This window comes from Elephas maximus, chromosome 6 (assembly GCF_024166365.1).
Source record: "Elephas maximus indicus isolate mEleMax1 chromosome 6, mEleMax1 primary haplotype, whole genome shotgun sequence".
NCBI lineage: Eukaryota > Metazoa > Chordata > Mammalia > Proboscidea > Elephantidae > Elephas > Elephas maximus.
The window spans coordinates 139971642-139984708 of record NC_064824.1 but is presented as its reverse complement, the minus strand read 5'-3'; the positions used below and the strand labels follow the sequence as shown (position 1 = coordinate 139984708).

Here is a 13067-nt window from a genome sequence, read left to right as displayed (position 1 = left end):
AAAGAATTAGTCGATGTCCAACCATTTTAAGAGGTGTTATACGATCAGAAACCGATGGTACCGAAGGAAGAAGTCCAAGCTGCTCTGAAGGCACTGGTGAAAAACAAGGCTCCAGGAATTGATGGAATATCAATTGAGATGTTTCAATAAACAGATGCAGCGCTGGAGGTGCTCACTCGTCTATGCCAAGAAATATGGAAGACAGCTTCCTGGCCAACTGACTGGAAGAGATCCATATTTATGCCCATTCCCAAGAAAGGTGATCCAACTGAATGTGGAAATTATAGAACAATATCATTAATATCACATGCAAGCAAAATTCTGCTGAAGATCATTCAAAAACGGCTGCAGCAGTATATCTACAGAGAACTGCCAAAAATTCAGGCTGGTTTCAGAAGAGGATGTGGAACCAGGGATATCATTGCTGATGTCAGATGGATCCTGGCTGAAAGCAGAGAATACCAGAAGGATGTTTACCTGTGTTTTATTGACTATGCAAAGGCATTCAACTGTGTGGATCATAACAAATTATGGATAGCATTGAGAAGAATGGGAATTCCAGAACACTTAATTGTGCTCATGAGAAACCTTTACATAGATGAAGAGGCAGTTGTTTGGACAGAACAAGGGGATACTCATTGGTTTCAAGTCAGGAAAGGTGTGCGTCAGGGTTGTATTTTCACCATACCTATTCAATCTGTTTGCTGAGAAAATAATCCGAGAAGCTGGACTATATGAAGATGAACGGGGCATCAGGATTAGAGGAAGACTCATTAACAGCCTGTGTTATGCAGATGACACAGCCTGGCTTGCTGAAAGTGAAGAGGACTTGAAGCACTTACTAATGAAGATCAAAGACCACAGCCTTCAGTATAGATTGCACCTCAACATAAAGAAAGCAAAAATTTTCAAAACTGGACCAATGAGCAACATCATGATAAACGGAGAAAAGACTGAAGTTGTCAAGGATTTCATTTTACTCGTATCCACAATCAACAGCCATGGAAGCAGCAGTCAAGAAATCAAAAGAAGCATTGCATTGGGTAAATCGGCTGCAAAGGACCTCTTTAAAGTGTTGAAGAGCAAAGATATCACCCTGAAGACTAAGGCGTGCCTGACCTAAGCCATGGTATTTTCAATCGCATCATATGCATGTGAAAGGTGGACAATGAATAAGGAAGGCCGAAGAAGAACTGATGCCTTTGAATTGTGGTGTTGGCGAAGAGTATTGAATATACCATGGACTGCCAAAAGAACGAACAAACGTCTTGGAAGAAGTACAGCCAGAATGCTCCTTAGAAGCAAGGATGGCAAGACTGCGTCTTACATACTTCGGACATGTTGTCAGGAGGGATCAGTCCCTGGAGAAGGACATCGTGCTTGGCAGAGTACAGGGTCAGCAGCAAAGAGGAAGACCCTCAACGAGGTGGACTGACTGACACAGTGGCTGCAACAATGAGCTCAAGCATAACAACGACTGTAAGGATGGCTCAGGACCGGGCAGTGTTTCGTTCTGTTGTGCATAGGGTCGTCATGAGTCGGAACCAACCTGACGGCACTTAACAACAACAACACACATTAGACAAGAAAAAATTTCCTGATTGGAAAACATGAACCAGAAGGACAAAAGTCTGTCAGCACTTGGCATTATCAGATCTACTAAGTAACCCTGAAGTCCTTGAGTAGAAGTAATAAGAATTACTTAATATTTATAATAACAATGATGCTTTCAATTAAAATACTTATTTTATTTAATTAATGAACATAAGGGATACTTTTAACTTCATTATTTGTTGTCTGCCATTTACCTATATGAGATACTACATTTGTATACTTACCTTTATCCTCAAGTTTCAGGTGACTGAAGTCTTCATTTATATCAGCATTATTTGAACCCTCTTTCTTAGGTGATGCATCTTGTTTAGGATGACAGTTGTCAGGTAATAAAGACATCTGAGGATTAAAATAATAAAGCAACAACAGATAATGACATGTGTCGCACTCTCACTCTGTGACAGGCACTCTTTGTCGGCATTCTTTAGTCCTCACGACAAGGAGAGCTAAGGAGAAAAGCTATTATCAGCCCACTTTAGAGGTCAGTTAAGTTGTTGCTTCACGTCACAGCTCACGCGTTAGGATTCACGCCCAGGCAATCTGTGCACAGTGACCATGTGCTAACATTACCAGAGTTTGGCAAGGTGTGGCTTACATACACTAGCAGTACTTGTACCTGAGATGGTTTTTGGCAGTATACACCTAAATATTTTTCATGGTAACATACAACAATTAAATATTTAATTTAATGTGTGCTTAAGTGTACCTCTTATTTATGGGAAGTGATACAGTAAAACCTGTGAATCCGGAACCTACATAAAGCGGAGACCTGTCAGAGAAGGGAAACTCAAATATTTCCCACTAATAGAGAGCGATACAAAAGTGGGAGGACTGCATCTTGTCAAAGGCAGAAAACCTGTGCGGCCTGGAAAAACAAGGCAGTCCCATCAAGTTCTGGCCGTAACAGGTTTCGCTCTACTTTTCCACATCTAATAGTGGGAGTTTCTCCTTTCACATAAATGCATTTTAAAAGGACAATCATTTGAAGAAAAAGACAAAGTAAATAACATTACAGGGAATAAGTACATGGCCGTGGCAAAATGTGAAGACGGCACACAGACTGCTGGCTTTGGAAACACTGCACCACACCACACTGGATTTCATACACAACCAGCTAATATAAGTTAATGAGAGGTATTAAAATGTAATCTCCGCTTAAAATAAACGTTGTTTTATAACCAAACTAAGATTATAAAAAGTATGTTCTATCTGCATTTTGTACATCTAAAAATGATTTACTGTTCTCTCTCCATGAGCTGAAGGATATACCAACTGCCACCATTACAATGGTTTAAAATGACAAGTTGTTTAAGCAAACTATGTAAGAAATTTGAGGAAAGAAAAATCTAGTTTTGGATCTGCTACTTCTTTGTGGATAATTGAGAATTTTTTTTTTTTTTAAAGAGTAGAACAGTGGAATAGATAACATGTTACAGGAATTTACTCTTAAGCATTTATCTTAATAGAAAGAAACACAAATTAATCAAGCATTTCACTTTTGGCTTTGGAATACATCTTGCCTAAGGCTGCTCTGTTATTCAAGTTTTAACAATGAAACCTCAGGTTTAGACTGAAGTCAGAAAACAGGAATAAACTTCAGCTTTCCCAACCATCGCCTGCTCAGTAACGGAACATAAATTACATTTCTATATTGCTTCACAATTTGCAGAGCACTTTGCACAGACACGTCGCCTCACAAACGTCCTTTGGTGAACAAGAGATTGAGGAAAACTATGAAAGGTATTTTAAAACTATTTTCATCATTTAAATAAAGGAGGAATTTAAGCTTTCTCCTGTTTGAAACTAATGGAAAGTTATTTTACTCTTCCTCGTGAGATGAAGATATTAGTTTTAACTGCACTGGGTGAGTACGATGGTGGTCACACATCAGGGTTTGCCTGGGACAGCACAGCCCAGGTTTATACCTATTTTCAAGGGCGAATTAATAACATCACTCCCTTTCACTATCAAGTCTCCTATTTGGTGATAAATTATATGGTCATCCTACTCAGTACCTTCTCAACATCTACTTGATCAGGACTGAACTAAAAACACTACCATGTCCCTTTTAGTCAGTTATATGCCTCAAATGGTAGGACACAAAGTAAACCAGTCAAGTGAAAAGAACGACGTGACTGTTCCTGAAAACTAGGGTGGACTTTGCTTAAGCCGTGAAAGTTAAGCTGGTAAAGCTGCTGAAGGGTTCTGAAACAGTCTCACCTGAGAGATCGTCTCCTTTAGGCTTGGAGGGTCCGCATCGTGATGCACGCTTTGACCACCTAGCTCGGAATCAGCTCCTAAAAGGCTGAGCAAATCAACATTCTGTTCAAGAATAAGGACCCAAAACAGGAAAAGTCAACTAAATTAAGCAATTTTTAAGGTCTAATGAATTCTAAATTGAATGAAACCATAACTTACACATGTGTTTCTTCTTTCATTAGCTAGAAAGAGAGACGGGAAGAAAAATCTTTGTTTAAAATGTTTTCCATCTAAATGAAGTAAAAACTTTATTCATAAAACATCCATACATACCTTGGAAGCAAACGCAGAAAAGGTAGATAATAATTTGGATTCTACTGACAATGGGGGCAGCTCTTCCAGTGGTATGCCTTTGTCGATTTTTTCTTTCAGACTCACGTATCTAGCTTTTAAGTCTCCCAAGACAGACAGCAGTGCTGATCCTAATTCCTTCTTAGCAGAATTACTGGGTAAGTTCCTGTTCAAGAGTTAAGTTCATAAAACTACTTACGCTCAAGTTATCCACTTGATACAAATGTTATACGCTTAATTCTAACTCTGCTGGGGCCTGGAAGACTGTTTCTTTTAAATGTTCAGTAAAATCGAGTGAACTAGAGTACCTAGATGTGTTTCTCTAGGGGCTGTACAAGCTACAGCATATAAGCAGAGGATGTGGTAGGCTGTCTGACAGGACCCTCCAACTGACTTCATTCTCAGGTGGACTTCCTAAAGAAACATCCAATCTACCTTCTCACTGCATTCTCCTCCCTAATCATGCACTGTTGCCCCTCCATGAAATCCAAAAGTATTACTATTTAAAGTCCATTACCCATAGGCCAGCTAAGGAGCCCAGTGACAATCTACCCCTCATCTTGTCTTCAAAACAGAACATTAAAGAGATTTTCCAGAATAAATTCAAAGCTAGGACTGTTTCCATGAAGACACAGATTTAAAATTAATAAACACCTATTTATTCCTTCCTGATTTTCCATCACAAGTTTGTAAATGTCAAAACAATGGCGGTGGCACATCTGATAGTGAACGTTTAGAAGGTGCAGCTCGGCTTTGAGGGCTCTCTGCATTATCTCCTGGCAGCACTTTGATGGGAAACTCTTCTCCATCTCTCCAGAAAGCTGAAATTCCCTTTAAAATAAGATAGGATTAGGTAAAACTCCAAACATTTTCTATGTTGGTGACATGCCTCTAGAAATAGTTTTTAAATTTCTTACATTTCCCTGACAAATTTAAATAAATTTCTAATAAAGATGGAAGACACAATAATAATAATAATAATAAAACCCAAAACCATTGCTGTCAAGTTGATTTCGACTCACAGCAACCCAGAAACACAAATTTCAGAAAAGAAGGATATCAGAGTCAAAGCTAAATATATTCTTCCTAGAAGTCAAGGAAGTAAACAATTCTCAAATTCATACTTTCCGAAATCCTTGGCTTTCTTTTACAAAAAAAGAATTCTAACATAAAGTAATGATTTCATATTTCCAGAATTAATAGATTTCCTACCTAAATCAAGCTTTGGCCAAGATTTTTAAACGTTGTGAGCACTTTGGATGGAAACTGTTCTTAAATGCATCATCTTTTAAATAAAACCAAAAAAAGCCAAACTCACTGCTGTCAAGTCGATTCCAACTCATAATGACCCTAGAGGACAGAGTAGAACTGCCCCACAGAGTTTCCAAGGAGTGCGTGGTGAATTCGAACTGCAGACGTTTTGGTTTGCAGCCGTAGCTCTTAACCACTAGGCCACCACGGTTTCCATCTTTTAAACAAAGGGTTTCCATCTTTTGAACAGGAAGACAATTTATATTTTTGTTAATAATTAAGAGTCATTATTATGAGCAAATGTTTTGCAGAGCTACATAGTGGTTGCAACAATGGGCTGAAGCACAACAACGATTGTGAGGATGGCACGGGACCAGGCAGCGTTTCATCCTGTGGTACACAGGGTCGCTATGAGTCAGAACCAGCTCAACAGCACCTAATCATAACAGCTCTACGTCAAAAGCCCCAAGCCACTGTTTCGAGTATTAAAAGTTTTTGGAGGTCTTCCCTTGCTACCAGTTACCGCTTCCAGCTGTTTTCAATGCTTCCGTCTCTTCTCTTTGATTTTATTGGGACACAGGATTAAGCTTATTAGAAGAATGAGTGAAGCAAAAAGTAAATGACCTCAAAAAACAGTAACTAATTTCGTTTCTTACAGGCTCCCCCCACCTTCTGGTTATCCGTTGTGTTCTAATAAATGCCAAGTAAATTATATGATGAACTAAAATCAAGATTAAAACACAACAGTCAAAGTAACTACTTACTTCTTCAAATATATGAAGTTTTACAAAGGTGCTATTTTGTTTTGGTCTGCTGAGGGATCAAATGAAAGACAATGGAGTAATTAAATCAGTAAGGGTTTGGCTTGAGTAAGTAAAGATAAAATGCCACGAGTGTCTGAAGGAATTTTTGACACTAAAATCTCAAAAAGTTAAGAACCTGAACATTCTATATTTTTTCAGTATTTATTTCACGGCAAATGGCTGAAGCAGATAATCTCTTGAATCCCCTTGTAGTTGTGACTCTATATGCTTATACACGTTGCATGGGAAGCAAAGGCTATTTTCATTTTTTCCTGTGTATAGCTTGTACCTCTGACATACCTCTGGGGAGGTTTCTTTAAGTCTGTGACATCAAGTGTTTTTCTTAATTCCAGAGAATCCTGAAAATATTATTTAAATTTAAATTAGAAATCTATGACAAATAACATATATTTTGAGGTCCAAACTGGCAAAATGTAAAACCTAACTTCTAAATGGTTTTCGTGGCAGCAGCTGCCACCAAAGGATAGAGCTGGTGGCAATCTCTCTACCCCTTCCCCACAACCACTATTTTCTCACAAAAAACCTCAGGAGCCCCCGCTATAAACTCAGTGAACCGAAACCCTTACGTTAGCGCACACTGCCTCTTCACACTGACGTTAGCGCACACTGCCTCTTCACACTGACGTTAGCGCACACTGCCTCTTTACACTGACGTTAGCGTACACTGCCTCACCAAAACACTTAGACGTTAGTGTTCACTGCCTCTTTACAAAGTCCAGCATAATTTTATCATCACTCGTATCGGTCTTACCTTATTCAGGAAATGTCCACTAGGTTTTACACTGTCAGCTGAGAGCGATTTTCCTGGTCCTTTTGTCACAGCCGTCTGTGGGTCTTCACAGTCCTGACTGGATGACCACTCTGTATTACAAGCCACACTTCTCTGTTTCTCATTCTGCCATTCGCCAGGCCGTTTTTTATTCATCATTGTTATCTCTGTGTTGCTTGATGTGGACACCACAGCAGACCTTGCACTTGTTGCCCTGCTGGTTGTGAAACAAGCCCTGAAATCAGTGCTAACATCCACTGTCTGATGAACCGTAACTGTACAACTTGCAGCACCCATCGCGGGTATAGGACGTGTTCCTTCCGTATCACGGGAGCATGTTTTATCTGCGGTATTGCTATTGCTATTAGCCACTTTTAGGGAGCAATCTTCCGTTGCCTGATTATCTTTGACCGCAATCCTGGGGAGAGTAACTGAAAAATCCAAGGCTGAGTCTGAGGTGTTTCGTAGACCTTTGTAACGTGAGTATCTACAGGCAGAATTCACTGAATCGCCAAAAACAGAGGTCCCGGAGGCTTGACGGTCTTCACAGGGCTGCAGCAACGTCTCTAAAGCCTCTTCCTGTGATAATGCACTCGGATTTTCAAGGCACTGTACTGTATTTTTCTCAACAACTATATTTCCACAAAAATCCTTACTTGCAGTTATTTGAGATTTCATTTTGTCAGTATACATTTTAGTTTCTAGTGCTCTTTGAGGATTCAAGAAACCACTCTTAGACTGAGATTCCTGGTTTTCAAGAGAACTACTGCTTAGTATAACTTCATCAAATACCGTGTGGTATGTTGAGCTAGTTTCTTGTTCCCTATGCTTTTCATGCTTTAGTTCGTGACACTCTCTTACGCTAACAGGATTCTGGAGTTTGGAGACATCTTCTTGTCTACAGACATCGAATGAATCTAAAGCGATGACAGAACCACCTGCCGGTGTGACGTCATTATCCCCTACATTGCTAGCACATCTAGCTCCATCACCTGAATTTTTTAATCCAACTACTTCCCGATTAGATATATGTAATATTTTCATTTGGCCGAAAGATAAATGGCTACTTAAACATTCTTGCTCTTCTGCACTATGATATTCCTGCTGCGAGTCGTCATCCAAATCACACTGTTGCCCACCTTTCGCGGTTTCTTCATAATTATCATCTGAAATCCTGTAGATTCTTTCCAAGCCACATGTTTTATTACACTGATGTTCCAAGATATCAAAAAACACCTCATCTCTTTTCTGCATTTCAGGTTTTAATTCTGAATTCAAAAGAACATGACTTTCATCTTTTAGTTTTGATTCTGAATAATGTACAGAGTATGTTTCATTCAAGGAAGCATAGTCAATGCTGTCTTCAAACTCACTTGACTGAGAGTGAGCGCTCTCTACATTAGTATCTTCGCTCACTGAACAAGATGGCTCCAACAAATCTATCAGGCCAGCATTACTGATTTCCTTGTCATTAGCTCTTTGCTCTGACCTGGAATCCCAGTCATCCTCAGGAACAGTAAATTTGACTTCTTTACAACCACTGGAAAATATTAACAGCTTTCCTTTCTTTGAATTGGAAGGCTCATCTGATTAAAATAATAATAATAAAAAAAGTAAATAACAGCAACATTACAGAATATAAGCACTAGAAAAGACCTTGGACGTGATCTGGTCCAAGCTCCTTCCCAACGCAGGCATTCTTTTTACATTACCCACGACAGATATCTCTGATGACAGCCAAGATTCTTCTTGAACTCTTTCAATGGCAAGGAGTTTACTATTTGTATCTGTAGACAGTTCTAATAAGAAACTTATTTCTTATAAAATTATTTCATAAATATTGGGGTGCTTCCTAGTGCCAGCCTAAAGAAACAAAGGAAAAGAAGACATGGGTGTTGCCCCCAGAGGCTTAAGTCTTTGATGAGGGTGACAGGTAAGCACATATAAACGTGAAACAGCTATAAGAAGAGTACTGACTGTCATGTTGATAAAGCGAGCAAGTGCTTGGGAGGAAAAAAGTGTTCTGAAACAAAATAGAGAAAATTAGTTTAGGCAAACCAAATAGCATGTGCGAGTTAGCTCTGTGACAGGATATGGTGTTTTCGGGAAACTATAAGGCAGCTCGGCTGGAGTGAAAGTGCTCCACTCGAGTGACAGGAGATGTGAACAGGAAGACACATCCGTCAGATTGTGAAACGGCTTCTGTGATGTGCTAAGGAGTTGGTCTTTTATTCCAAGGCAATGGAGGACTACTGAAAGTTTCTCTGAAGGGTAGCCAGGCAACTGGAGTTGAGTCTCAGACAACTCTGACAGCAGTGAGAATGAAAGCTTGAAAGGCAGAGAAGAGTGCAGAAGTAGATGGGATAGGAAGATACGATAGAAGTTCCACAACTGACAAGACTTGGTGGCCAGTTAGAAACAGTAGATGAAGAAGAGTGAAATAAGTGGCTATCATGTATTTTTTGACTGAGATCACAAGAATACATTTTATGTCATGACCCAATACGTACATACTTATGTTGTCTGTATAAGTGAAACAAAATTTTTACACAATAATTACTCCATTTTTAATGTATTGTTATGTTCTATTTTATTAAAAAAAAAAAAGCTGACCACAATCAGCTAAACTGATTTCATGACCCACGAATTGGCTGCCACCTGCTTAAACATTGCTCTAAGATACTAAGGTTTATAACTTGGTATTACAGTTGAGTGGGAATATTCAGAGGTAGAGACAGGGACTCTACAAACAGATGTGGAAGGCAAAGAGGAAGATAATGACTTAGTTCCTGGCAAGTGGAGTTTGAGGTTAGTAATAAATAGACCACCCGATGCAAATGTTTAGCAGGACGTCATAGACGCGGGTTAGAAGTAAGAGCAGTGTCAGTTTCAATTATAATCTCATGATTTTGTGAGGTGATTATATTTTTCTTAGAGATTTGTAGGAGTTCTTTACGTGTTTTGGATATGAACCCTTTGTGTTTTACATTTATAATGTAAGTTAATTTTCTCCTAGTTCATTCTTATTAACTTTTCTACACTATCTTGTTATACCAGTTTTTAACATTAATTGGTTAGATGGATCAGCCTTTTCTTCTGACTTCTGTTTTGTGTCTTTGGCCTTCCTTACCACATGGCTATAAAAGTATTCTCCAATAATTTCTTCTAATCCTATAAGTGAGTGTATGTTTTCAACACTCAGCCTCTTCACTTTATCTGTAATTTTCTCCTCCAGTATGAAGTGTTGTTGTTAGGTGCCACTGAGTTGGCTCCAGCTCTCTGCGACCCCATGTACAAAAGAACAAAATGAACCTCTTTTTTCCAAAATGGGCAGCCAACTGTTCTAATGCCACTTGTTGAAAAAGTCACTGTTTTCCCTTTGAATTGAAATGGCACCTTTATCAAACTCTGAAGTCTTTTTAACTGTTTCATAATTTCCTTAGAGTCTGTTTATCTTTTTGTACAACTCTCCCATACTGTTTTTAATTATCATACCATTAAAGGATGTTTTTATATTTGACAGGTTGTTTCTTACTTTTTAAAATATTTCCCTAGTTCTCTCCTCCAGATTATTTTTGTTAAAGTTCATTGTTTTGGGAGAGATTTTTTTTTTTTAAATTCCATGAGAAACCGCATTCAGATTTACTTGGAAAGAGAGATAACCATTATTATGTCTAACCTCCAGGAGCCTTTCCCTAAATTTCCAATAACATTTACTACATGGATAGAAATTACGTTGTTTGGTACTTAGGGTTCCCGGCTGATATCTTCATTGTATGACTTCATCACTTTAAAATGACTGTCTTAATGTTTACTGCATCTATTATACTTTATTGATTAATATCATTCCTAATTTTTAAGTTCATTTGTCTCTTAACTTATCCATCCTTTTATAATAAACCTTCCTTTTCTGTTTTAAATGTCTCCAACGAACAATGTAGGATGGAATTTTTGCTTTAGTCTAGAATGTTTCTTAATAATTTAAACCACAGATACATAAGCACATTATCTGTCAACAGTTCTCAAAAGCCTGGCTGGACAGAAATGCTACCTTCCTGCTTACCTTTCTGTCCCTAAATCTTCTATTTCTCTGAGAGGTCTTGCCTAAGTTGCATATATTTATCAAAAATCACTGGAGTGAGTTTGTCAAATTAAACACATGCTGACTATTACCCACATTACTGGGAGGAGGGCTTAAAAACTAGCAATATTGAAGGGGGAACTGTCTGGCTCAATTACATTTAACATTCTGCCCCACCCAGAATAAAGCCAACTTGGCTGGTGCCTCACCTTTCTGGAGGTTTCCTCCATTCCTATGGTAGCCTTTGTCAGGAGCTGTTCCCACCACTGCAGTGGCCTCCATCACTCAAGGATGAATACTCTAGAAAAGGTATAAATATTCACTGTTATACTTGGCATTATATTAGGAAAAAAAATTATTAGAAATATAAGTATAATTTTGGCCAAGTGGCAATTATAGTCAATGATTCTAAGATCAGAGGGGTTGTAGTTGTCAGTTGCCATCAAGTTGATCCCAACTTATGGTGATCCCACGTGTGCAGAGCAGAACAGCTCCATAAGGTTTCCAAGGCCGTATGACCTTTCAGAAGCAGATCCCCAAGCCTGTCTTCTGAGGCGCCATTGGGGGGGTTTGAACTGTCAACCTTTTGGCTAGTATTCGAGCACTTAACCATCCATACCAAAAAATAATAAAACTGGTAGAACACTTAAGCAACTTTAAAAAAAATATATAAACTAAAGGCGACATAAAGAATTATACTATTTAAACAGATAAGACATGTTCTTTTCAAATTACCAAAGCACAATTTAAAAACGATGTGTCAGGCCACTAAAAAAGTCATAATCCCAAAAATAGGAGTTTTAAAGACTACAATGTGACCCCATTTATGTGAAATCTGAATCAAAATGTTTCCAAAACAAATTGCAGACTTACTGAAATCAACAATATGGTATATCCATATGATGGAATATCTTTCAGTAATACAAAGAAATGTACTGACACACGCTACCTGTCCTTAGTTATGTAGTGCTGCTATAACGGAAATACGAGTAGATAGCTTTAACAGAAATTTATTCTCTCACAGTTCAGGAAGCTAGACGTTTGAATTCAGGGTGCCAGCTCCAGGAGAAGGCTTTCTCTGTCAGCTCTGGGGTAAGGTCCTTGTCTCCTTTCAACATCTGTGGGCCCGGTGTTCCTTGAACATTTCCATGTATCTTGGCATTGATCTTCTCCTGGGCGTAGGAGGTTTTCACTACAGGGACCCTGAGTCCAAAGGACTCACTCCACTCCCAACTCTTCTTTCTTCATGGTAGTGAGGTATGACATGAGTCACATCCTCTTATAAGGCTGGGACTCCAGACGTACCCCACACTGATCCTGCCTCATTAACATACAGAGGTTAGGATATATAACACATCACAAAATGGAGGATAATCATACCAGTTCACAAAATGGAGGACAACCATACAGTGCTGGGAATCATGGCTTAGCCAAGATGACACATATTTTGGGGTGACACAATTCAATTTATGACATTCCAACCTTTGGTCCCTCAAAATCATGTCCTTGCCACATGTAAAATACATTCATATCATCCCAAAAGTCTTAAATCGACTCCAAGTGCAAAATCTTAACTTCTGAATCATTTAAGTCAAATATGGGTGAGGCTTTAGGCATATTTCATCCTGGGACAAAATTCCTCTTCATCTGCAAACCTGTGGAATCTAGACTACAAGCCACCTGTTTCCAAAGTACATGGTGGAACAGATACAAGGTAGATAATTTCAATACAAATGGGAGAAAGTGGCGGGAAAGAGACAATGGGCACCACGCAAGTCCAAAATCCAGCAGAACAATTTACATTAGCTCTCAAGGATGGAAAATAATATTGTGTTCTCTGAGACCATCTGGGCAACAGCCCTGGCTCTCCAGACTCTGGGTGTTGGTCATGCTCTCTGGAGTCTGGGGGGAGGCCGCTTTGCCCTTGACATCAGCTACGCCTTTCAGGCCCACTGGGACAGCAACTCTGCTCCCTCAG

General features: G+C 39.0%; 1 protein-coding gene across 1 annotated transcript in view; it reads right to left on the bottom strand.

Annotated features, from left to right (window-relative positions):
- RBM44 (RNA binding motif protein 44) overlaps positions 1–11371 on the bottom strand; it is a 37579-nt gene extending 26208 nt beyond the window's left edge. Inside the window, exons 1-8 of the mRNA XM_049888861.1 lie at positions 11299–11371; positions 6991–8594; positions 6519–6577; positions 4819–4995; positions 4147–4330; positions 4033–4055; positions 3835–3919; positions 1839–1953 (exon numbers count right to left, since the gene is read on the bottom strand). Of these exons, the coding sequence (XP_049744818.1) occupies positions 1839–1953; positions 3835–3919; positions 4033–4055; positions 4147–4330; positions 4819–4995; positions 6519–6577; positions 6991–8594; positions 11299–11371 (2320 nt within the window). The remainder of the gene's footprint in view (positions 1–1838; positions 1954–3834; positions 3920–4032; positions 4056–4146; positions 4331–4818; positions 4996–6518; positions 6578–6990; positions 8595–11298) is intronic.
- Positions 11372–13067: the final 1696 nt, after the last annotated feature.